A 23742-nucleotide genomic window follows, 5' to 3' on the forward strand; every position below is an offset into this window, starting at 1 on the left:
AATATATTGCTTGGCACAAGTCAGCGAAGTTCCACCTGTGAGAACACAGTATGAATTCAACCTTTGGCTGCCTCTACTAAACCACAGGGAGAATCTACACTTAAGTGATGTGAAGTTCATAGATTAGACACAAACCCACAAAACCAAACCCACGGAGCAGCATTGAGGCTTGCAGAGATCCCTGACCCTCTGACTTCATCTCGCTGGAGCTGCTGTAGGAGAGCACCTTGCCCTGGGGCTGAGATGACCCTTGCAAGGTAGAGGAGGAGTGTTGCTGCTGGGGTGTAGCACACAGAGGGTTTTAGCCCCTACCTGTTTCTTCTGGTACAAATGAAGACAGCCTGTGCTCCTGTCATTGCCTGCTTCCTACCAGCCCTGGCTTCTGGCTCCACAGCAGAGCAGGAGGGACCACAGCGCTCTCCTCTTGTTAGAGGGGGCTCTGGTACTGGGAGAGGATGCTGAGGCACAAATCCTGTATCAGTAGACTGATCGGGAGAGGAAAACTTGACCTATTTCATGAAGAAGGCAGAGAAAAAGTGACTGATGCTCTGAAAGTGAGCGTGCAGGGCATAAGGAGACCATACATGTTCTCACAGTTTGAAGAAAAACTCCCTTTCGTGATCTAGAGCTATATTTGAACATTCATTTAAGCCTAATGCACAAAGCATTAAAAAAAATGCACAAAAGATATTCCTCGCCGTCCTCTGCAGTGACTCCCCAGGATTCATTTCCATGACCTCAGCGTATCACTGATCTCAGCTCCACAACAGGTGAGTGAAATTTATACCACGGTTTGCCCTTTCAATTTCACACATTTCTGCGTGAACCTTGAGAGGCGGGAGAATTATTCCTTGTTCAGTGATTTTTTTTTTTGGTCCATGGATTTGTTTCCACGGAGCAGTTTGGATTCCAGGTGATCCAGATCTTAAGCCATTATTTTCTCTTTGTCACGGGTCAACTCTTATCTTACTTCATTTGAAATGTGAGGCAAGCTGTACTGCTCTGAACGTGGAAAGGCAGCTCCAAAAAACCTCTGCTAGGAGCAGAGCGACAGCCAAAGTTGTGATTAACTTCACCTCTTCTGCGGGCTTCTGCAACCAACGCAAACTGCTGTGAAATCTTTTCCAGCAGGGTAATGGAGGGAGGCAAACAGTTGGCTCTAAGTTGGAGAATTATTATTCGTATAAACCCATTCACACACCTATCACTTGGGACAAGTGAAGGGCCAAAGACATGCCAAGCAATTACACAGCTACATAGGTCTGTGCACAAGATATTCCACATCACGTTGGCTGTAATTTGCACTCGCTAGGTTGGCACTAGCTCCACCTGTGTCAGATGGCAGCGGAGAAAACAACTTTTCTGGGAGACTAAATCCATCTCAACTGTGGCCAAGCCATGTCCTTGTTTTGGAAAGTCTGATCATCAACAGCAGCACCTTCCAATTTAAAGTGGAAAAAAGGGTTTACAAAGCTTGGACTCCTCAGGCCTGAATTTCCACCTTGCTTCCAGCACTCCGAGCAGAATCCAGGTGCTCGGAGCCTGTTGGTGCCATCAGTGCAAGTGGCCACAGAGTCCAGGGGATTCAGTCCTAGTCCTGACCTCAGCCAGCTCTTTGTGCCACCTGATGAGAAATGGTTTTTAAACAGGTTTGTGTTTTCCCTCGCTACTCATTTGAGTTGAGAGAAAGCAGATGAAGCTGTTTCCTCGTTCAGCTAAAAAGACAGAAGAGCCACCCTTCCTTCTCAACTCACCAAACTCCACGAAGGATCTCGGCAAAGCAAGAGGAGAAGCCAGGACCATCGTTCATCTTGTACAATGCATTTGCAGATGCTTAAGGGTCTACGAAAGGCCCGAGGTGGTTACAGAGCAAATCTTGGCCTTGTGTGGGCTGGTGTTCAGGACTGAACACATCGATTAAACCCTTCTTTCTCTACTGGTAAACTGAAGACTGCTGTTCCCTGCCAAACAGAAGTGGCTCACTTCATTAGTTTTCACAATGTATTTTCAAGTCTTCCTTCATTCTGTCTCGCAGGGAACCAAAAGCCATTGATGCTGTAAAACAAAGGACAGAAGAGGGCACAGCAAGATAGATGGGCCTATTCTGAAGGGCTCCTGAAGCCTGAAAAATGCAACACTGCCGATTGGATAGGTAAGGATTTGCTGGAACAACTCAATTTTGACTTTTTATTTTTTAACAATTAGAGGAGAAATACTCAATTACCTTGGTCTGAAATGCATTTTGACTTGACTTTCAAGAAGGCAAGAGAGCAAGTTGGAAGTGCTAAAGGGTGCCCCTGTTTCCCTGAAAAGCAAAAAGCATGTCTGTCCAGCTGCAGTTACTGTGTGTTGTCCACAGTATTGAAAGGTTCAGGGGAGTTTAAAAAATATCTGACCCCAAAATATCTGACCCAAAATAGGCTGACCCATTATTCCACTAACTGACCATGGGCAGGACAGAAAAGCCCCCTCCCTTTAGCTGCAACGTAAGCCTTATACAGAGATTTTGAACTTAGACTTCTACAGTGGTTCCTTGAAAATCAAGGCCCTTGTTGGATGAGGATGCAAACCTGGAGTAGCATGAACAAGGCATTTTAGAAATTAGTTATTGCAACAACGTCGCCCCACAGGACTAGTCTGGTACAGCATTGTAGCTGCTTTCTGCTATTTGCTCGCCCCAGGAGGACAGATAGTTCACAATCACATCTCCCTCTCCCAGTAATATTGTGTTTTGGGCTGCTGCTTCGGCTTTGCCGTGTATCTGCCAAACGCTCCAGGTGCTGAAAAACAAAGGTGAAAGCACCCATATGGTGTGTTCAGATCACAAAACCAACTCACAGTTTCAAAAGCCCAAAAGGACCTGTTTTTTTTTTCCCCTCGTAGGAAAACCTAACAGAGAATCTATGGAGTTACATCCAAGTGCCAAGGCTTATGAAAGGATTTATTGTGAATCCCTTTTACAAGATTCCTTACTCGGTGGAGATAGGTCCTTTGGGATTCCCCTTCCTGATACTGCTAATTCCACGTATTTACATTTTATGATGCACATTCCCTGGTATACCAAGATGACTTTAAAAACATAGCAGAGATTGTTTTGCTAGATTTGTCATCCTCTTTTTAAGATTTCAGCACACAAGCATTGACTGTGATCACAGGCTTCCTTTTGCAAACACGAGAGCTTGAGCCTCACATTATTTGTATGCCGTACTGTGCTCACTGCAAATGTTTACCAACGCTCTTGTACAGTTCTGGGGTCCAGGGCTTTTCCTGGGATCGGTCATGCCAAGACTCAGGACTGGATAGTAAAAGGAATTTTATGCAAGGTGTGTGTGCATGCAAGTGTGTGTGCCCACATGCATGGTGCTCTTCTGCCTGCTCCTTCTACTTTCAGTGACCGATTTGGGAATTAAAAAGTTGAAAACATTTTTTCCTTTCCACGCATATAGAAAATAACAGCAGATATAGTTTCTCCCTTACACTCTTCAGTACTTCTAGTCATCCTCCCTGTTTGCAAACTCCAAGTATCTGGAAACTAACCTGGTGCTACTTTGCCGCTCCCTGCTGCATACAGGTAGGTGGAAGAGACAAGGACGCAGCCCAGCTGCCCAGAACATCCCACCCTGGGAATAAACAGCTTCTTTTCCTACATGCCAACTCCCTAGCTTCTGACATCCTCGTTACTTCCAGTGATAAAATACACAGGGCTTCCAAACACGTGCCTGGCCCAGGCAAAAACGACGTCAGTGACAGACAAGCTTTGTGTTTTAGGCAAAACTTTAACTCCAATGAAAAACACACACTGAGAGCTTTTGTTTGAAAATGTCGTATTATGTTTTTCCATGCCCTTTTCCTGGATGAGTTTAATTTGATTTGGTGTAATTAAGGAAAAATCCCAAACAACACACAAGTTACACGATGCCTTCTTTATGTCAGATTAGTGAAAAACCTTCAAAAAACTCCAAATGTATTCCAAAACCAGCATTTTTTCTCCCTTCTATTTCCCTTCCCCGTAAAAGAAAAACACTTTCTCTATGGAGTATGGTCTCATTTGAGCTCGAGAGCACAGATTTATATCTCATCCCTGCAGTGCCTCCTGAGCACAGCAAGGACAAGCTCACAGGGTAGCTCCAAAACAGCACTTAGAAATGTAAACCCACCCCCTAGCCCTCTGATAAATAATCCATTCAGCCCCTAGGAATATCAGGAAAAACAGGAAAACGATAGCACTAATAATAAAACCCGGAGCTGCTGTTATTAATAGAGGATCTTCACAAAGTGCACGGTAAACGAAGCTCGTTTAAACCCGCTCTGCATTAATTAGATTTAGTTTAGCCACCTAAAAAAATCCCAGCAGAACTTGTGGCGGGGCTTCGGCTGCCGCTCCCCGCTGGGTGCCCACCTGTTTCTGCCGCCCGCGCTGCCCTCGCAGTCCTAAAATCCCTGGGTCAGCTTCACAGGCTGGGGAGGTCGTGGGGACAGGCTGCCAGACAGCCACGGCACGGGGTTGGGGGAAAAAAGGGGGTTTTGAGTGAAAAAGTGGCTTTGCCCAAGATTTGCCGTGCTAAGAAAAAGAAAAAAAAATTCTGCTAAGCAGATAACTGGTTTTTTATTATTTTTTTTAAACTGCAGGTAGGTAAGAAACCTATTATTTCAAGGAGATTTTCATACTCTGTACAAAAGCTATTAAAAAAAAATGCACTATTTTAAGCTAAGCCCTCCTCCCAATATCCTAATCTTTTATATATATATATATATATTAAAAAAACATACAGAGCTATGGCATGTACCAGGAGCAGTGTCTCTATACTTTCGGCTGTGTATGTGGGTGCAGGGAATTTCTGCTCCTTGGAAAAGTCTCCGTCCTGCTGTGCTCGGAGCCTGACCCAAATCCCAAGGCAGCGGCGCTCGCAGCCAGCACCTTTGGTGGCAGGGCTGGGCGGGGAGGAGGCTCCCGCGAGCGGGGACCATTTCTATATAAACAAGCCCAGGATCAGCCGAAATTGCCGCTCGCTGGCAAAGGAAAAGAAAGAGACAATTCAGAATCAAAGGTGAGTCAAAGAAAAAATATGTCCAATAAGAGGAGGCAGCCCAGACAATCAGTCAGATGCCAAAACATGTGACAGACCCAGAGGCAACTCCAAAACAACCAAACCAACTGCCTGTGGAGTCTGCCAAGGAGCCAGATGCTCCTGCTTAAAAATATCTTCCGCTGCCTTGGCATCTGCATCTCCTGCCTGCCGTCGAAAGGGGAGGGAGGGGAAAACGGGAGAGGGGTGCGGGAGCAGGGGTGGGGGGACAGCAGCTAATAATATTTTTGCCGTTTTAATTCTAACTGCTCCTGATTATTCATTTGCAGTTTGTCACCGTGTCACCGGGGAGCAAAACAAGACCGGGAAGGGAAAAACAGGCAAAGCCCTCTAGGCTTTTTCCTCTAGGAAAGAACTGCCGAGAAAGACCTAATTCTGCACTGCTGCGGGTGGCGGGTCCCCATTAGGGCAGTAAGATGCTACAACCTGCCTGGCCAAGGCACGCAGCGGGGCATCGCTGTGTGCACCCATGGGCAGGGTGTCCTGGAGGTGCCCTGCCTTGGGCAGCGGGGACGACGCCAGTGTGATCCGTGCTGAATAAAGGCGCTGCTGCTGTCAGTGCCGGCGGGTTTTGGTTCTCAGAGGCTGCTCGAGGGAGGCTGAAGGCATGCTTTGGTGATATTAACTTACTGAATGGAGACGCAGATTCTTTGTCGGTGTGGTCGTTGATTAAAAACATCGGATAAAACATAGACTGTGGAAACATTAGATTATTCGATGTCAAACAAAAGCACAGTCAAAAAGGAGAGAATCCGCACAATTTCTGTTCTAGAAGGAACTATAATGCAAGAGGTACTATTACTACATTTTGTTTCTGCTGAAGGCCTTTTTCTCCTGCAGGGATGTTTTCTTAGGAGAATAAACCCCTTCGGCAATGAACCTGCAGAACATTCCTGTGCTCCCCGATCCTCTGAGTGGGAACTGGGAGCCCCCCATGTGGAGTGTCCTGCTACCACTGCACTGACCGGCTCCCACGGTGCCTGCACGCACAAAACCTCCGCGTTTCCACATGTTGGGTGCGGCTCTCACCACACCATCCCGGGCAGCACCGCGGTCCCAAAGCCAGCGGTGCCGGAGCAGAGGGAACCGAGCAAGCCGTGAGCAGCCTGGTATTTCTGTTGGAGAGTAATTTTGCCTGAAAAGAATTAGTGCATTTGTTTTTCCATGTTGTAAATCACAACTTTGGTTTTTTTCTGGGCTGTCCAGGCTGGGGTATTAATCGGGAAGGTTTGGGACCTTAGGGTCCGAAAGGGTGCAGGGTGCACTGGTGACTGCCTCAATTGACATGCTCCAAAGGTAGAAACCTGGTGCAAAAGGACAGACATACATGAGACCAGCACTGCCTTTTAGATGGGAAGCAGCACTGAAGGTCGAGTAGGGCTGGGGTAAAAATAGGACTCGATCCTAAGCTCTTATAAACAGGGAGATCTTTTTGTGATATTTGACTTATTTTCCCACTCGAAGCGTGGTGAGGCCCGGCTGTACGATGCCTGTAGAGAAAAGGGCAAAGTTTCCCGAGGGCTGGCCAGCAGCAGGAAGGGCAAGCTCTGGGCTCGCGGCTCCTCTCTCAGGCCCTCAAGCGCTGCGGCTCCTGTGGGCCTGCCACCGGCTTTTCAGCATGAAAGGTTTGAACCCCTTGCTGAAAATCCATGCTACACCTTGTACACTACGTTTTGCGTACCGAAATCATCTGCGGTGAAACGCAATCGCCGTAAATAAATAAGTCACGGGAGCCAAGCCGGCCGGGTGGCGGATCGGCACGCTTGTTTCGGATAAATGGGAAGAACTCGCGGTGACAAACGCTTCGTGTGAGTCTGGTACTGGGATTGTAAGAATCCTGCATGTCTGCATCGACTGACTGATAGCAAAGGAGTCTCTAGTCCCCCTCATGGCACACACAAATGTCTGTTAAAGACATAAATATTTAAAAACAACAGCTAGACTAAGAGGGTTAGCTTTCATTTCATCTAATTTGGCAAGCATTAGATACACCCACCAGAAATCATTTTATTTTGTGTAACTTAATAGCAGATCTATTGTAGCATTGCAGCTTCTGACATACCGAAACAAATCAATGTGGCCTTTTTGGAAGTTCAGAATTAATACAAAGCTGTATTTCAAATGTTAGATGGAAATTGGTGAAGATTAAAACCCGTGTCATTCACTTGTTTTCCAGCTCTGCTGCAAAGTTTATTTACTTTCCTGCATGTAATGCAGTGACTTTGATCCTTGTTCAAATATCTCCGATTTTTGCCTTCCCTCATGTTTGATCTGGTTCTCAGGTGAGAAATATTGGCAGAACTTGTTAGAGTTACACCTGCCAACGGTAGCGCGCGGGCTAGCAACATGGAAGTATATAAACTGTACTCTGCATGCCCTCTGGGTTATTACACATCAGAATAATATTCCCACAGAAATCAATCTGAGATTTTAATTTATTAAACCCTCTTTTTTCCCCCCCATCCTTAAAGGGATAGATGGAGATACAGCGGAGGAAGTGAGACGACATCAAACAAAAACGGGTTCAGAGTGGTCGCGGATGACCTTCACAATATGCGTTTTGCAATTTTAGGTGGATTAGAGGAAACTAATGATGGCTTTGAAATGAGCTTTTGGATAAAGCTTGGGAAACTCTAATCATTACAAATCCACTACTTAAGGGAACAATTCTGCATAGCACGCTGCAGCTTTAAAGCACACTCGTCTTGATTTCTTTCCCCCTCTCAACGAGCTTATTTTGCTTTCACTATTTCTAGTCTTCTTGGAGGAGCCCAGTGACTGTTTTCATTTTCTGCCCTGCCTTTTAATTTAAGGGAGCCTATTGTTTTTCGGCATTGCCTTGCCCTTACGGTGCCTTTTGCATTTTGTTTAGGACTCATAGAGTTAACAGGCTGAGGAAGAGAGAGAGGGAAAAAAAAAAACCCACTTGCATTAAGCCTGAAGCCTGTCACCTTTTCTTGGCAATTACACTGCTAATGGCTGGGTCCCAAGCAAAGTGGCAAAGAATATCTCTTCTCACGTTCCCAACTCACAGTGCATTCCCAAATACCAGATGGTGTTTTTGGAATCCATTTCACTATGTTTGATATGACAATACTTTTGTATAATGTTAAATTATATATAACTATTTCAAATAGCCGCTACCAGAACAAGGCAAGGAAAGGAATATTAGCCGCAAGGAGGGGAGAGAGAAACTGAAGACTGAAGGTTCTCGTCTCCTCCTGTTGTGTCTTGTGCCTCTCAGATTTTTGTGCAATTTGAACAAAAGAGGAAATAAAAGTGGTTCAACAGACCTGCTCTCGCAATGGTACTGTACAGAAACGGTGCTGTTTCCCTCCCAGAATTTGGTATACATCTCAGGATGCTTGCCAGCTCTACAGGAGGTGAGTGCAAGATCATAAAGAGTGTGGCGAAAGCAGGAGAAAAGAAAAGGGGGGAAAAACAGTCACAAATAAACAAGCCTCAGCATTTTCTGTACAGACTTCTTGAAATCTTCGGGAAAGCAAGGCCCAGAAAATTTGTACAGAAGCAAATGGGTTCAACTCCATGATCTTCAGTGGAGCTAGGCCAGTTGACAAGAGCTGAGCATTTGGCCCAGGTTATTTAAGTTAAAGCAACTTAGATCTGTGCAGGAAGTCTGCCACACATCTACTGAGGATGAATCCAAGCTCTCTTGCCCCAAATTAGCCCTTCCAGTTACACTGACGGACTTACAGGAGCTGGAAGCAGGCCTGCAGATTTAGTTGCAATACAATTTGTCACAGGAGTACCTTGGCCATTCCTCAGGAGACAATCAGACCCTCAGCCTTAGGACGGATAAAGATTTTCCTTCTGCTGGCCACACTACAAACAATTTCTTAAGAGCAGGAGGAAAATGCACTACTGAGGGAGAAAGTATTCGGGATGATCAGTGTCGCTTCGATCTGCCAGCAAGGCCACTTGGATTATCAGAATCCCATCATTTAAACACTGCTTAGTTTCGTGATTTCTAAACGGAACTTGTTTATTTTAATGTAGCCAGAAACTTTGTTTTCTTCCATCTCAGTTTCAGCTCAAGGCACATTTTAACAACCAGCAAGCTTTCAGGATAAATGCTTACTAACAAAAACACTTTCCGAGCTTAACTGTAACATGAATATTGAAGCTATAAGGACACAACTTCACAAGTAATTTCTCTAGTTCAATCAGCTTTTTTCCTGCATATGCTGCAAACCTGTGGCGTACATAATCCAAATGAAGGTTTCCTTCATACATCTAGGCATGAGCAACTCACCACATTAGTACTTACTTTTTTACACAACAAAATACCGATTTTCCCTCTTGATTACTGATGCTGCCAGCACACAGTAAAGATTATCAAGCCCTTAAAGGATCATACAGATCCAGTGACTACTACATAATTAACAATAACTTGTAGTAATGCAATTTAAGAGTCTTTTTAATGGGCAGAGATGGCAGAATGTATAGCCCATCTTTCTTTGTCATCCTAGAAAAGGGGCCCCATGCGGAGCTGCTGGTTGCTGAGTGATGCTTTGTAGTCTGTACCAGACAGTTGCACAGTACCAGCTGCATTGGCAGGTAGCCGAAGTGCAAAGAGATAGCTGCCAAGCTATGCTATACAAAGGAAGCAGTGCCAGAGAGAAAGGGACCTTTGCATGAAGTCACCTTTGACCCCGAAGCCAGCATGGATCCCATATTCATCAATTCCAGACAATTGCATCTTTCATTCCACCACAAACTATGATTAGAAAGGGCCCATTTGTGATAGTGATTGTTAGTTTACAGTTCCCAGAGATTGGATTATTTAATCTTTAGTTCTGTTGGCAGCAATATTTTCCCTAACCTTTTGTAGTGGCACGCCAGTGATAATCTAACATATGTATATAGGGAGATACACACACACATACACGCAGGCACCTCCTCTCCCCACCAAAACCGGGCGGATAGATAAACATACAAAGAAAAGGGGAAAGCCACAGCACACAGAAATCAAGTTGGTTTGCAAATATTGTGCAAATGTAAATTTTCAGAATTTACTCTGGAGAAGTGCAATCAGAGCCCAGCAGCATCTCAACTTCTGGCCACAGACTTCTGACTTTCCTACAGTTCTTCTCTTTTAACAGGGAAACTTTTGCCTTAGGGAACCGAGATATACCAGAGATTATTTTCAGACAACAGCAGTTGGAATCACAGGATTTTAATTCCAGGTTCCAGATCGCTTTTTTTATTTCTACATATGATTGCTTGTAGCACATGGAAAAAGAAAAGGAGCATTAAACAAATTTTAAAAGGGCTCCTGAGAAAACACCAATGACAAGCAAAAGCAGTATTGGAAGGGTCGGGGGAGACACAGAATAAAAGCAGCAGGGAAGCGTCTAGGCCTGGTCCCTGCTACTGCTCTCCTGCGTGCTTCGCTTTGATATTGTGAGTCCTATTGAAATCAGTGGAGCGCTCACAAGGTGCATGTGTATGTCAGCACGTGCAAGACTGGGATCGTAGGGAATGGGTCTTGAGTAGCCAGCTCACCCCCTGACTTCATACAGCACCTCCTTCAGCAACAAAATAAGTTGTGGGCACAATCAACAGGTAGGTAAAGCACATAAGATGTCTGAGAATTTAACACTCAGCAAAGACTTTCCGTAGTGCTCAGCAGAAATAGGGTAAAAACCCCACCAGAATCAAACAAAAATAAAATTTCAGAAATTGAAAGAAAAAGGGGAAAAAAAAAAAACACCAAAAACCAAGGGCATCTATAAAACCTCCAAGAAAATCTTATTTGTTCTTATCCTTGGGTCTCATCTGAGAGCTGTTAGCTGAAGGGAGAAAATCGCCCTACCTGAAGGCTGGCCGTATTGTGCTGCACCTGACTTCTGGCTCGCCTGCGAGACCGTCTGTTCTTTATTTTCACTCTGTATGAAGCTAATGGAATTTGCAGTTGATTAACCTCAAATCTGGAGTAATGATCCAGCCTGGGACTGCAGCTGGCAATGCCGGGGCTATTTGTACTTCTTAACTGAGTAAGACAGCAACAAGTACAATGGCACAAAGGTAAAGATCCTGGATAGCCAGGTAAATGTCAGAGGTGCATTAAAGCAGTTGAGATTATGACCTCCTGAGAGCACAGACAGTTTCCCCCCTCCCCGCAAAGAGGTGGGAGTGCCAACTCTTAGAGAAATGAATCACAAGATAATATAATAAAAAGTATATGGCCGCACTTACTCAATGTTATTCTACAGGGGACACTCAAAGTATAAGATTTACCCTTTCCGCACACCAAATCCCTGCAATAGAGAAAGGTCAGCTGTTGAGGAACAGCCTCCGTGGAAAATTTAGGAGACACGGGGTCCTAAAACTTCTCTACAACTTCTATGAGGGAAAGCAAAGTCTTCATTAGATCAACACCGCAAAATAAAATTCAGAGTAGATCTACGCTGTGTTATTTGTGCTGACTTACTATTCTGTCCGAAATACATAAAATGGCAGCTGAATGGCTGCAGACAAGCACCACAAGCCAGCAATTCAAGCAGTTTTTCTTAATAGCTGTGTTGCTGTTTTTTCCTTCGCAATTGTTCAAAGCTTCAATGAACGGAGTTACAGAAATGTGCACCAAACCTCGGAACTAATTTAGTTTAGCAAGTGCTTCACACATCTTCGTTTACTGAACAATGTTACTTTCAAATCACGACAACATTCTTCCTTCCTTGCCTCATGACTAATACAGTGTTATTCAAGCCGTTCCTCTTCAGACACTTCAGATCTTTACAATTTTCTCCCCAGCTTCACCACCTGATTTCTAATTAAAATCAAACTGAGAAAGTTCCTTCCACAGATGTAAATCCCGAAACCCCAGGCCAGTGACAGTTGCTGCTGAAAAAGACATTGCACAGCTTCCCTCCCACAGCATCATTTGGAAGAGAAACTCCAAGAGTTAGGTAAAACGAGCAGAGATCCAGGAGGAATTGCGCTTGGTCGTGAGCTCTGACGCTGCCGACTGGATACGTAAAGTATCAACGTGGTGTAGTGAAAACAATTTTTCAGTCTGAGGAAGATCATTCTTTCCATCCTATATGAGACTCATCAAATTAATGACTACCAGTGGACTTTACTAACACTACATTACTGTCTGTATTTTATTTATATAGCGTGCATGTAAATATACATGTGCACACACACACACTGTGTGTACTATATGTCAACAACTAATCAAAAGTTGTTTGCCCACAAGCATATGTGAAAAATTCATCTAAATAATTGTACATTTAATTTTTAATGAAATCCCAGTAATCCACTCAATCTACCAAATTCCTACTTAATATGGAACAGCGGCATGCAAGTGCCTGGAAAGACACACAGATCTCTCTGTCTTACACAGCCTGAGAACAGAGACCACTTTGGGCTTCCCCAGTCAGGTTTTATTATATTATTATCTTGATTTTGAGAGAGCGAATTCACGGATTAATCACTGAGCACTGCTTTTACTTGTGCTCAGAGTGAAGAAGCATATGCTATATGAGTAACCCATAGTGTTTGGCTTAAAGGCAAAATAAAAGTCAGCAATAAATAAACAGTATAAACAGACTGCTAGGAGATGGAAAGACTCCACAGCCTGTTAGGTCTTCCCTGCCTTTAGCTTCTCCAATTCTGCAAGAGTTTATATTCAGAAGTAACTTTTCAATAAAATAATGTATTGCAATCATAGCACCTGCCTTCAGATAATGTTGGAAACTCATTAATTAACACCTAACACCCTTTTTGAGGTGAGCTGTATTATTCTACTCCATAGACGGGGAAGGCAAGGCATAAAGAAGTTAAAGTGATAGATTTGGCAGACCCCTACCGAAACCAAGGGAAACACATTGCGTACCTGCTTGTAAGAGCACAGATTTTAGCAGGCACCTGCATTTTGCAGGTGCAAACACCTACAGCATACAAATAATAATTCCACACCATGCTCGTACATACCCGTCCTGGAGTGTGCACCCAGATAACTCGTTAGAACAAAGGAGTTTGCAAGCAGGAATATATACATGGAAGTGCAGGTGTTTGATTATTTCAACCCAAAGCACATGAACAGATGTTTGCATCAAATTGAAATTGTCACCATCCTCAAAACTCTGCAGCTCTGTCATTCCCCCCTTATCGGTCTGTTTATTTCTCGTATTCCAGAAGGCCTTGTCTCACACCGTTTTTCATGGTACAACTTCCCCTCATTTTGTCTCCAGTACTTTTTCCTGTCTTAAGGAAAATGAAAATTCCCAGCCCATTGATCTTTCTGTTGTTAGGCAGCCAATCGTTCAGTTGTTGACTAGATAAACATTTTCAGTGTATCGTAGTTAAGGATTTATTATCCCCAGTATGTCTGCATACCACTACTGTGAAGACCTCATTTTTTACACAAGATCAGTTTTTAAGCAGGACGAGCTCCATGATCACAGAGCAGATCTAAAAACAGACGTGTTAAAAAAAGTAGCAGAAAGGTGGATCAGGCCATCCAAAGATGGAACGACTGATAAGAGGAACAGGAAAGGGAGAGAAAGTGAAAATATCACAAGGACACGTGGCTCCTGAGGTTAACGCGCTGTGAAACCAGACTTTGTCAAGCTGCAGGTGGGAGACACTGGGATGCAAGGCTGCAGCTTGCGATGCACAATGGTGCACTGGGCTCGTCTGAATCCAGTGCCACAGGGGCACTTCGCCAGCCTGGTCTCCTCTCTTTTTCTCCTTTTCCTTTTCTCTGTTTTCACCAGAGTTTACAGCAGAGTCCCCTAAAATATGCCCTCAGATTCTGGAATTGAGCAGACGCAATCAAAAGTGGCCGCACTGCTGATCATGGGGGACATCCCATGGGGCTGGCACCGAGCCTTGTGCTCGGCCGCTGCTGTCGTCCTATGGCTCTTTGGCTCCCTGCTACGGAGTTGCCTGAGCACAGAAGAGTTTGAGCAAATGAGCTACTAATCTGCAATTCAAACCATGCCTGTGCATCTGAAGAGAGGAAAATAAACCCAAGTTATTTGTCTGTGCAGTGGTCCAGTTACTGGAGGACCACAGCAGTTGGTAGCCCATATGTTACTGAATGGGATTTTAAGTAACAAAAAAGAAAAAACTTCAAAGTGAGATCTGAAGGAGAGCGAGAAAAATATTTTGTGATTCACTGTCTCTACACAGGTGTGATCCCTTGGCCACTCCTCCTCATAATGCCCCAAAACATACTCTTATATTGAAGCCCTCCCTCTTTCCTCTCCTTTACAGTACCTGTGCTGAACACCCATGCCTTGGTCAGTCCTTCTCTTCCTATTCTTCCTCTTCCCATCACAAACTTATATTAAAGCAAATGTCCCTGCTTGCCAGCGGCCCGGCCTTCATCAAGGCCTTCCCACTATTTTAGGCCTATGTTGTCTTCCTACGTGCCCACGTGCTTCTGTGGAAGGTAGTTCCCCCGTTGTTCCGTGGGAGGCTCTTAGAAAACTTCCTTAAGAATGGGGAGAATGGGTGTCCACAGAAATGTTATGAGGATCTAAAAAAGACACGGTAGAGAGCGAGACCTCATTTCCTGAGATTTTCAGCTCTACGTATCTCCATAGAGAAAAAGTTGTATCCTATAAAATCTGGTGAGACAGTTAGAAATCATAAGAAAATGACTATTTGCAATTGCTTAAGAATTATTCATCAATTTTTGAACATCAGGGAATTCCTTGGGTGTTATAAATAATGTCTTATGCTACACTTTCCTTCATGGAACACGGAGAGGCAGACAGACAACATGATCTTTTAAGCTTCATTTCCTTAGGAAATCTAGATAAAAGGAGAGGAAGCAACAAGTCTTATATGCACTGCAGTTTCTATAAACTGCAGTCATAACAGAGAAATTCTCTCCCAGGGACAGGCCAAAAGGCAATGGGCACAGACTGAAACTCAGGAAGCTCCTTGTGTCCATCAGGAAACACTTTTTTACTCTGAGCGTGACCAAACCCTGGCACAGGCTGCCCAGAGGGGCTGCAATCTCCCTTTTTGGGGGGTCCCAAAGCCACCTGGACGTGGGGCTGGGCCTGCTCAGGGTGGCCCTGCTGGGGCTGGGGGGGACCAGAGGGACCCCAAGGGCCCTTTCGACCTCAACCACTCTGGGATTCGACCGTCACTTATTAGCAGAGATCAGCAGTAAATCTGAATTTTACTTGTGATGACTTTCATCCCTTGAAAATTTGAACTTGCTTTGCTGTTCTTAAAACCTTGCTGATTCACCTTTCAGCCACTGCCCTAAATAACCCACACGTAACACATTCTTTTTAACCGGTCCTTCCGAATAGCATAGCAAAAGGAAATTTCTAGTCAAAAAACCACTGGCAAGCAGAAGTACACAGGCATACTGTTTCTATTTGTTCCTTGGATGGAACATAAATGCTGACTGAATAGGCAATCAAATGGGACAATTCTTCTTCTTGCTTCTTGAAGGTAAAAAGTTAATTTGGGTCACTTCATATTTCCTTTATGTAAATCATTAAGCCACGCTCTACTTCTCACTTCTGCTACGCTAGTAAAGATGATCACTTCTAAATATTAGCATATTGCCATGCAGAATGGGGTCCATTTTCTGCAGCTCAACCGAATTCTGGATTAAAAACAAACAAACAAACAAAAACACAGAAAATCTCCCAAATTACTCATGAACTCTGACTTACGGAAGTACTCTGTTAGTGACCATGCACACTCTGCGTCTTTCGAGTTAGGCATGTTTAAAGCAGAAAGGCCTCTTTGGCTTATTAGAGAGCACTGAATTTCCACACTGCTCCTCTTGACAACCTTAGTTTGTATATGTGATTCCAATCAGGCTGCGAAATTAATATGGCTGTTTGTGTACATCAAGGGCAACCTGTACTCCTTTGAAAGCAAGGGCATTGCAATTATTGGTAGTAAAAGTCTACAAGCTTATAGTGCCATCTGTACGATCCAACACTCCCACCCATATCTAGTTGTATTGCTAACTTGGTGTTTCACAGCCTCTGAAAAAAAAAAAAAAGAAGAAACACCAAAGAACAACAGACACGCTTATACAGGCAAAATATTTTGAATCTCACTCCATTAGCCAATACAACTATTTAATCTGTTCTAATGACTTCCTATCTTACTGGGAACTACTTTCCAGTAATCTGCTGTATGGAAAATATATCCAGAGATTTTCATTACAGTGACTATAAATTCAAAAGCCTTGGCGCAAAAGAGCTGTTATGGGCTTGTATGATGCCTACTCCAAAGGCACCTCAATCAGAGCGGCTCCTGCTGCTCTGAGATCAGCCAGGTATCTTGGGAGTGTGGCAGGGCCTCTGCTTTTTGTGGCTGGCTGAAGTGTGAGTGTATCTCATGTGTAAAGTATGTGTATGTGCGTGTATGGAGAGCTCCAGCATTTGCAATGAGTAACGTAATTACCGGGCAAATCCTACAGTACTTGCTACAGAGGAGTTCCTAGTAAGATTAATGGAAGTAACAATCAAAGATATTACCAAGTCAAAACATGCTATTAAGAACTAGCATATTTGTCTTTGAAATCAACAAAGAAACAACTTGATTCATCCTAAAATCATCTTTAAATATTAATCAGTGTCAGTGACCACATCTGAGGGAGAGGAGTGAAGCGTGCTTCTAGCAGCACAGCAAGGCTCCTTTCACGCTGGGATTAAAACTCAGAGAACCTCCTGACAAACCGAAAACATTACCTTTTTCCTTTCACGTGAAGGCAGAGAAGTACATATTTACATCCTTACTTATAAAAATTTTCAGATTGTTTTTTGTTCTTATGGAAACCACTTGGACTGTGCCAGCAAAACCTTGCAGAATATTCTTTTATTTTCATCTCCATTTTTGATTACCCTTTTTATTAGTGAAGGGTTTGCCTAATGTACCAGGACCACACTGCCAGAAAAGATCACAAGCATCCTGATCAATTTAAAGATCCAGCCGTGGTGTTTAAAGTCAAGTGTACAATTAGCCTTGCAGCCTTTGGATTCAGATTAGGGTGTTAGACCTTTCAAGACAGTACCTACATTTTTCTTCATGGTCTAGTATTCACAAAAGTTTGGACACTTCAGAACTCAATCCAGTGCTGATTACAGTGTGTGGAATTAAAAGGATGGTGAATGATGAGTGGTAGCACAGAGGTACCTTACGTATAGCATGGTCTCAGCCTAGAAGTCCTCGTATTTATCGGCAGAGAGAATAAGCTATCCATACAACACTGCGTCCTTCTGCCCCGGTGAGTGCCAGACGAGGACATCACACCGCCGGCTCCTGGCTCAGACCCACCATGAGCCCTGACAAAGATTTTGGATGAGCTGGCTTTCTGCTGTGCCCCTTCCCCAGAGAGTCCCGTGGCCACACCATCGTGTTATGACAGACATGAAAGTTTCTGAGGGGATGAGGGCTGACCAAGGGTTAACGTGGCGCGTTCTCCTCTTACTAAAATGATGTCATTTCCCTCCCCCTCCCCAAAAGTATCTGTTGCTTGGTTGTTTACATACTGAAGTTAATTTAAAATATATATTATAAACCTGCGTAGTTAAAAAAATGAGTGAAATCTCCTATCTGAAGACGCATATATAAATTTAAATTAAACCTACAGTGCTTCAGCGTTACAAAAAAAGTATTCTTTAGCCACAAACTACTCATTTTCCTCGTTTTCCACATTTTCTCCAGAAAAATAAAGATTAAGAAAACAGAAGTACCAATACATTGTAGAAATTGTCCCAACGAGTTTATAATCCAGTGTAAGTTACACAGTACTGATAAGTAAAGGAAGTTCAACCAGACAGTTTAATCCTCCAATTTCCTGTCTTCTAATCAGCCACTGACTCCTCTGGCTTTAAATTAGAAACATTCATGGCAATATTCGGGACAGGTGAAGGAAAAGGAGTGGAAAGCAACTAGGGAAAAGGCTTGTAGGCAAAAGGAGGACATTCGTAGAGAGCAAAGACACGATAAAGTAGTAGAAGTGTGCAGAACGATGAACTGAATTGTTTAAGTTATATAGGGAATTTAGCAACTCTGACAGGGAAGGAATAATTTTAATAAAAACGTTTATACAACGGGTGAGCAGTGCATGAATATACAAGAGTTACCGGATAAAACAAAGAAAATCCATGCTGCAATGTTATTCTTTGTTCACATGTTGTTATTGCTGTATAGGCAGGTCAGTATAATCGCTAATACACGTATGCTTCTTGATACACCCTAAATGATAACCAGGGAGCACAAATCAGCAAAGCCACGAGGAATTCGACAGCATGAAGGGCTTATCATGATAAACTTACATTAGAGTATGTACATGCGTACATGTATAGATGTGCACAGTGATTTAAATGAGAAATACTGATTTTGAGTGTTTCATGCTTCTGGACTATTTTAGCTTTAGTAGTGCCAATCAGCTTTCCATATGACAAAACTGAATATTTATTAGCTATGCCATTATTTTTAATCTCATTTGCAATGAGATCTATGGTGAGGATTCCATTAGTTCTTAATTGACAGAAATGTTAACAACGTTTCAAAATTCTCTTTTTTTCTACTGCACAAGTTACCTGAGCGATTTCAGCTGTTCCTCTGAAAATGGAGCACAGGTGTGAAAGAAAAGTTTTCAGTGAAAAAATGATGTTGGGTTAAAAACCTTTAAAGTAACAAAATGTCCAGTTCAAGCCTGGTCCTGGTATCTTTAATAAATTATCTTTTAAGTTATGGCAAAGAAAATAAAGTTCTATGTACGGAAATACGGATTGACAGCTGGATAACAGAACTAGAAAATAATATTCTGAAAAATGTCTGAAGGGTCTGCTTTAACTGACATATTCAAACCCAGCAGTTTGCATGTTAGCGCATACATGGAGTCATTTGAAATGGCTTCTTATTTATTAATAAGGCTTTTTTTTTTTTTTTTTTGTCAGATATCTCACAAAAGGAAACTTTGGGTCTTGAAGCTGTTTGGACTGAGATACTCAAATTTTGGGTCAAAGTTGGCTCCCAGTCACTCAGGGAGGTAAACCTGGAGATGCTCTGCTTCACTTAATGCAGCGACTCCAGGCTGACGGCAGCGTAAATGCGGAGCAGAATTTGGCCCAGGGTCTCTAGTTCTGTATTGTCACTGAGAATTTTCTCCTAGTATATAACTTTGCTACGTATGTATTTCAATAACCCCGTGCAAAGGAATTTTGCAGTCAATCCCTTATTAAACATATATGATAGTCACATCATATAGGCTTGCTAGAGCAAATAATTTAAAAAAATAATCAGCTTGAAATAAATGTTTATACAAGTAGCACAGCTGCACATATTTGTTACAAATGCAAGACAGAGTACTGAAACTTTTCTATAACTAACCCTTTAGTGCCTGTATGATAGCATCAAATTTAAATAAAAAGTGACAAAATAATGGTCCTTTTTTCAACAAATCTGTTCTTATCATACCTTCAGGCTGCTATACTGGTTAAAGTATTTGCTTTTATATCTATGTAAAATATGTAACTCCTTCTCACACAAATTTACAGCATTTTGGGGAAGTTTTCTGCTCAAATGTCATATTACAATATAGCCAAATAAATGTTTCTGCACTTACTTGATTAAAGCAAAGCATGAGAAAAATAGATTAGGTATCAAAAGATTGCCTAAAAACTGTGGTGACAAATGCAATTATTGTTAAAATGTACAAATCCTGTGGGCTCCATCAAAATAGTTTGAAACATTAATAACTGTCTGCAAGAAAGAAGAATCACGTTCTTCTTTTACCTTGACCTCGTGCTATTTTGGCAAGATAAAATATATTAACCATCCCATCAGCTGGCTAGAGAGAAAAACTAACTGTGATGAGGAAAAACGAATTAAAGGAGCATTAATAAAGATTATCAGTGAAAGAAAATAAGGTCAAAATTAGAAGTCTGCATTTTAAAGCCACCTTTCAAAAATGCAAGCTGCTTTGCCCAACGATAAAATCCATTCATTTTCCTAATCATGCAATCAACCAATCTCCATTATCTTCAGCTAGCTAGCTATAAACATGCTATAGACTGGAGTGAAAGAGGGAGAGTGTGAGGTTGAGAGACAGAGAGAGAGAGAGAGAGAGAGAGAAAGAAAGAAAGAGAGATTACTACACCCAGCCTTTTATAAAGCCGTTTCTTTCATTATAACAGGTCTTTTCATCAAAATGACACAGAACCTTTAAATTTGGGCATAATACTCCAGTACAGTACGCAGCTCTAGCTAAAAACTGATTTAGAACCTGCTCCAGAAAGCAAACAAACTCACTCGTTTGACACACAAATTGTTTACGATTCATTAAAAAGCAAAATTGCATATCACAGTGCTGGCAGCTGAGTCCATATGGGTGCAAGGGGTATTCACTCATCTCTTTGTATGCTGGCAGTACCAAACCGAAGTTTAGCACTATGCAGCTGAGATTTTGTGCAGCCAGACGATGCATGAGGTAATTTTAAAAGCTTTATTTGTCTTTAAAACATTAAGATCTGCTCTCTAGCTTACTTTTGATTAAAAGAATGTGGCAAATGTGGTGAGGTTTTGGGGGTGAAAAAAAATGATAGATATCTACTTTTTGTTGTGCATTTTAGATTCACAGACTGTATGAAAAACTGCTTATTGCTCCATCAATAATTGAAACTTTGTATGAAAATTATTTGCAATTAACGCATCTATTGTAAAGATCTTGAATTATTCATTTCAGCTAAAAATAACCTCTCTTTCATCTAGCACAACTTCTACCAAAAAAAAGGCTATTTTAGTGGGGTTTTTGTTCTCTTAGAAAATAAATGGTGTGACGTTCAAGTTTAAGGAGAACTTTCTGCAATGTTTAATCTAAACAACAGCATGTGTGGTTATAAAACTGTTTATTTTTAGGCAAGTGCATTACTAAATGTTTCCAGCATTTTTACATATTATATTCACAGTACTAAAACATCTGTGAAATAAATGTGACTGAAATGAAACTTCCTCGGATACTTTCTAAAGGGTGACAATAACTGCCTAATAGCATTTGAGGATACTTATTAAATAATAAACATTGACGTACCTCATCATAAAAGCAGCCGATAGACAATAAAAGAGGAGTGGTAATAAAATACACAAATGGCTTAGAATAAGGCAAAATCACAGCACGATATAAATTGTGTGGTTAAAACAGGCAGTCGAAAACTTTGCTTTGAAAATGATAACTCAGAATCAATAGCCTTATTTACAGGGGTTTAACCAGCTAAAAAAAAAGTCACATGAATAGTCAACAGTTTATGTGCATGCAAATACCCCTTCCCCCTCCAACTTCCCCTGGCAGAAAGTCTAATTGGAAAATCAGTACTATAAGTAAAGTGGTTAGCCTTCCCTATTCCCATTAACCAAAAGCTGCATGTTACATTTCACTGGCAACCGCTGGCAAACCTCTAATAGACGGTTAAAAAATTAAGAGTTTAGACAAAACAAAACTGAAAAACCCGAGCCCAAACACCTTTAAATACAAGCCACATGATATACACAATGGCCACCACCAAGCTGCAGAATAAAAACCTTCCGGATCTCACTTTTAAAAGTCTTTCAAGTCCTCAGAGGTCTTAAACTTTCCAAATGATACCAAAATTGGTCCGGGGCGGCGAGGGGGAGGGAGAGCCCCCGACTTGTTTCAGCGTATCATACAATGAAAGTGATCATGCCTTGTTTTGTAATTCCACTCGCCAGTCCTTTTTTAACTGATATCTATGTGAAACGAGCTGAGGTTCACGGTCCAGTTAGGAGCGGATAATACATTCATTGTCCTGGCAGCAAACTTTTCCTCTCACTGGAAGAATTCACGCTTGCCACAAGAATAATAATTACAGAAAACTCAAAATGCGCTGCTAACGAATTAATCCCTAACGGACAACACGCTAACGAGGGCAGTAATGATTTGAGGACTCTCTTCCTCACAACAGGACTTGCATCTTCTGCCACAATGGGCTATTGTGCATCCTCCCAACTCACTATACCTCTTATAGATTCAAGATGTCAAAGGTTGTCTGGCCCGGCTGACCATGACATGCTAGTTAACTCGTTCTACGGAGCACGTTGGGACTTTAGGGAAACTTTAATTGCGCCCCAAAGCAGCCCGAGCCAGGCTCGGTGGGATCCGTAACACATGGCTCCAGGTCAGCGCAGCCCGGGAACCTGCTCTCACGTAAACAAGCGGAGGGAGAAGTTAGATCGGGGGCTCCGGCGAAAGGCAGCACCTCGCAAACCGCGCTCCCCGCACACGTGATGGTTTTTACACCACGCCACGACCGCACCGTTGCAGGCTTTTTCAGGCACCGGCTCGCTGTGCAGCAGGCTGAACTTTCCACCTCCCCTCTTTACAAAATAGTGCATGGTAAAAAATCACGCACACGGACGCTTGAAAGCAGCAGATAAAGTAAAACAAACTGAGCACCAGGCAGCCGACCGAGACAAGTTACTCTGCACGAGGCTTTTGCAAACTACTTCTTTGCATAGTTTGTGTATTTTTTTTATTTTTTTTTTCCTTCCTTAAGGAGAATTGAGAAAGCTTCCCTGTGGAAACTGTAGTGCACATTAACGGTCTCCTGTTACACAGGGGAAAGCACACAAGTGGGACAAGTGTGAGGCTGCTCCACTGAAGAGTGTGAAAAAAATCAAATGTTAATTTGATAAATGTGAGGTCTGGGACATTTTGTCAAAGAGGGAGGGAAAGTAGAAAAGGGAGAAAAAAAAAAGCAGCCCTGCTGCCAACTCACCATCCACCAAGTTCTGGCCGAGATGTCGTAGCAGAGCTGCCATTTGATGGAGCCGTCGGAGGTTTTCCCTGCCATTATGCTGTCAGCAAGCTTCATCTGATGCTAACTCACGGGAGATAAGACACCTAATTGAGAAAACATTTGCACTGGCATGTTGGGCAACATGTAGCCCGGTCCATACCATATGGAATCATGGGTAAAAAAAAAAAAATCTCCTTGACAATGAACCAATCTCTCACAGACCCAGTGGCAAGGTGAAGTGGAGATGAAAAGTCATCTGCTCCTAGCACTGTCTTCTCCTCTCTCTCTCTCCCTCTCTCTCCCCCTCTCCCTCTCTCTCACTCACTCCTTTTTTTTTTTTTTTTTTTTAAATAAGAACCCACTGCTCAACATCAAAGAGAGGCGGTCAAAATTAGGGCTTCATCACTCAGATGATTTTGGTCTGCAAGGTTTTTCTTTCCTTTCCCCTTTTTCCTTTTTTAAGAAGAATAAAGAGATTTAATAGGACAAAGGCAGGTAGTGGACTGCGGAGGGAGATCGCCACAGGCTATTAGCCTAAAATTTCTGCTTGACAGATGGAACTGCTTAGAGACTATCATGCAATGTTTTGATTTTTTTTTTTTTTTAAAAAAGACTTTCAGTCTGATTCAGTATCTGTTTATCGCAGCTACTTTTCTCATGTACGTGACTGGGCAAAAAAAAAAAAAAAGACTGAGCAAAAAGAATTGCACCTTTCTTTTTTCTTTTTCTTTCTTTCATAACTGTGCATATAATTATTTAAGCAATGCAAGAGCAAAACAAAAGTATAAACTGCTTGAGTTTATTTCTCGATTCAGTGAGAGGAGCTTTCTGAAAGAATCAAATGCTCTTTCATTTATTTATTTAATTGATTTAAA

The 23742-nt window shown here is 42.5% G+C and overlaps 1 protein-coding gene across 24 annotated transcripts in view; it reads right to left on the bottom strand.

The window, feature by feature from the left end:
* Positions 1–23166, bottom strand: part of NFIA (nuclear factor I A) — a 352158-nt gene extending 328992 nt beyond the window's left edge. For 11 of the 24 annotated variants that reach the window (XM_080603180.1, XM_080603184.1, XM_080603177.1 and 8 more), the window contains exon 1: positions 22847–23160. In XM_080603180.1, coding sequence (XP_080459306.1) covers positions 22847–22942 — 96 coding nt within the window. In that variant the 5' untranslated portion in view covers positions 22943–23160. Of the gene's footprint in view, positions 1–22846 lie in introns of all 24 variants that reach the window. The other 13 variants (XM_080603195.1, XM_080603150.1, XM_080603185.1 and 10 more) reach the window with 9 other exon arrangements.
* Between the last annotated feature and the right edge of the window lie 576 nt (positions 23167–23742).

This window comes from Anser brachyrhynchus, assembly GCF_964034855.1.
Source record: "Anser brachyrhynchus genome assembly, chromosome: 8".
Lineage (NCBI taxonomy): Eukaryota > Metazoa > Chordata > Aves > Anseriformes > Anatidae > Anser > Anser brachyrhynchus.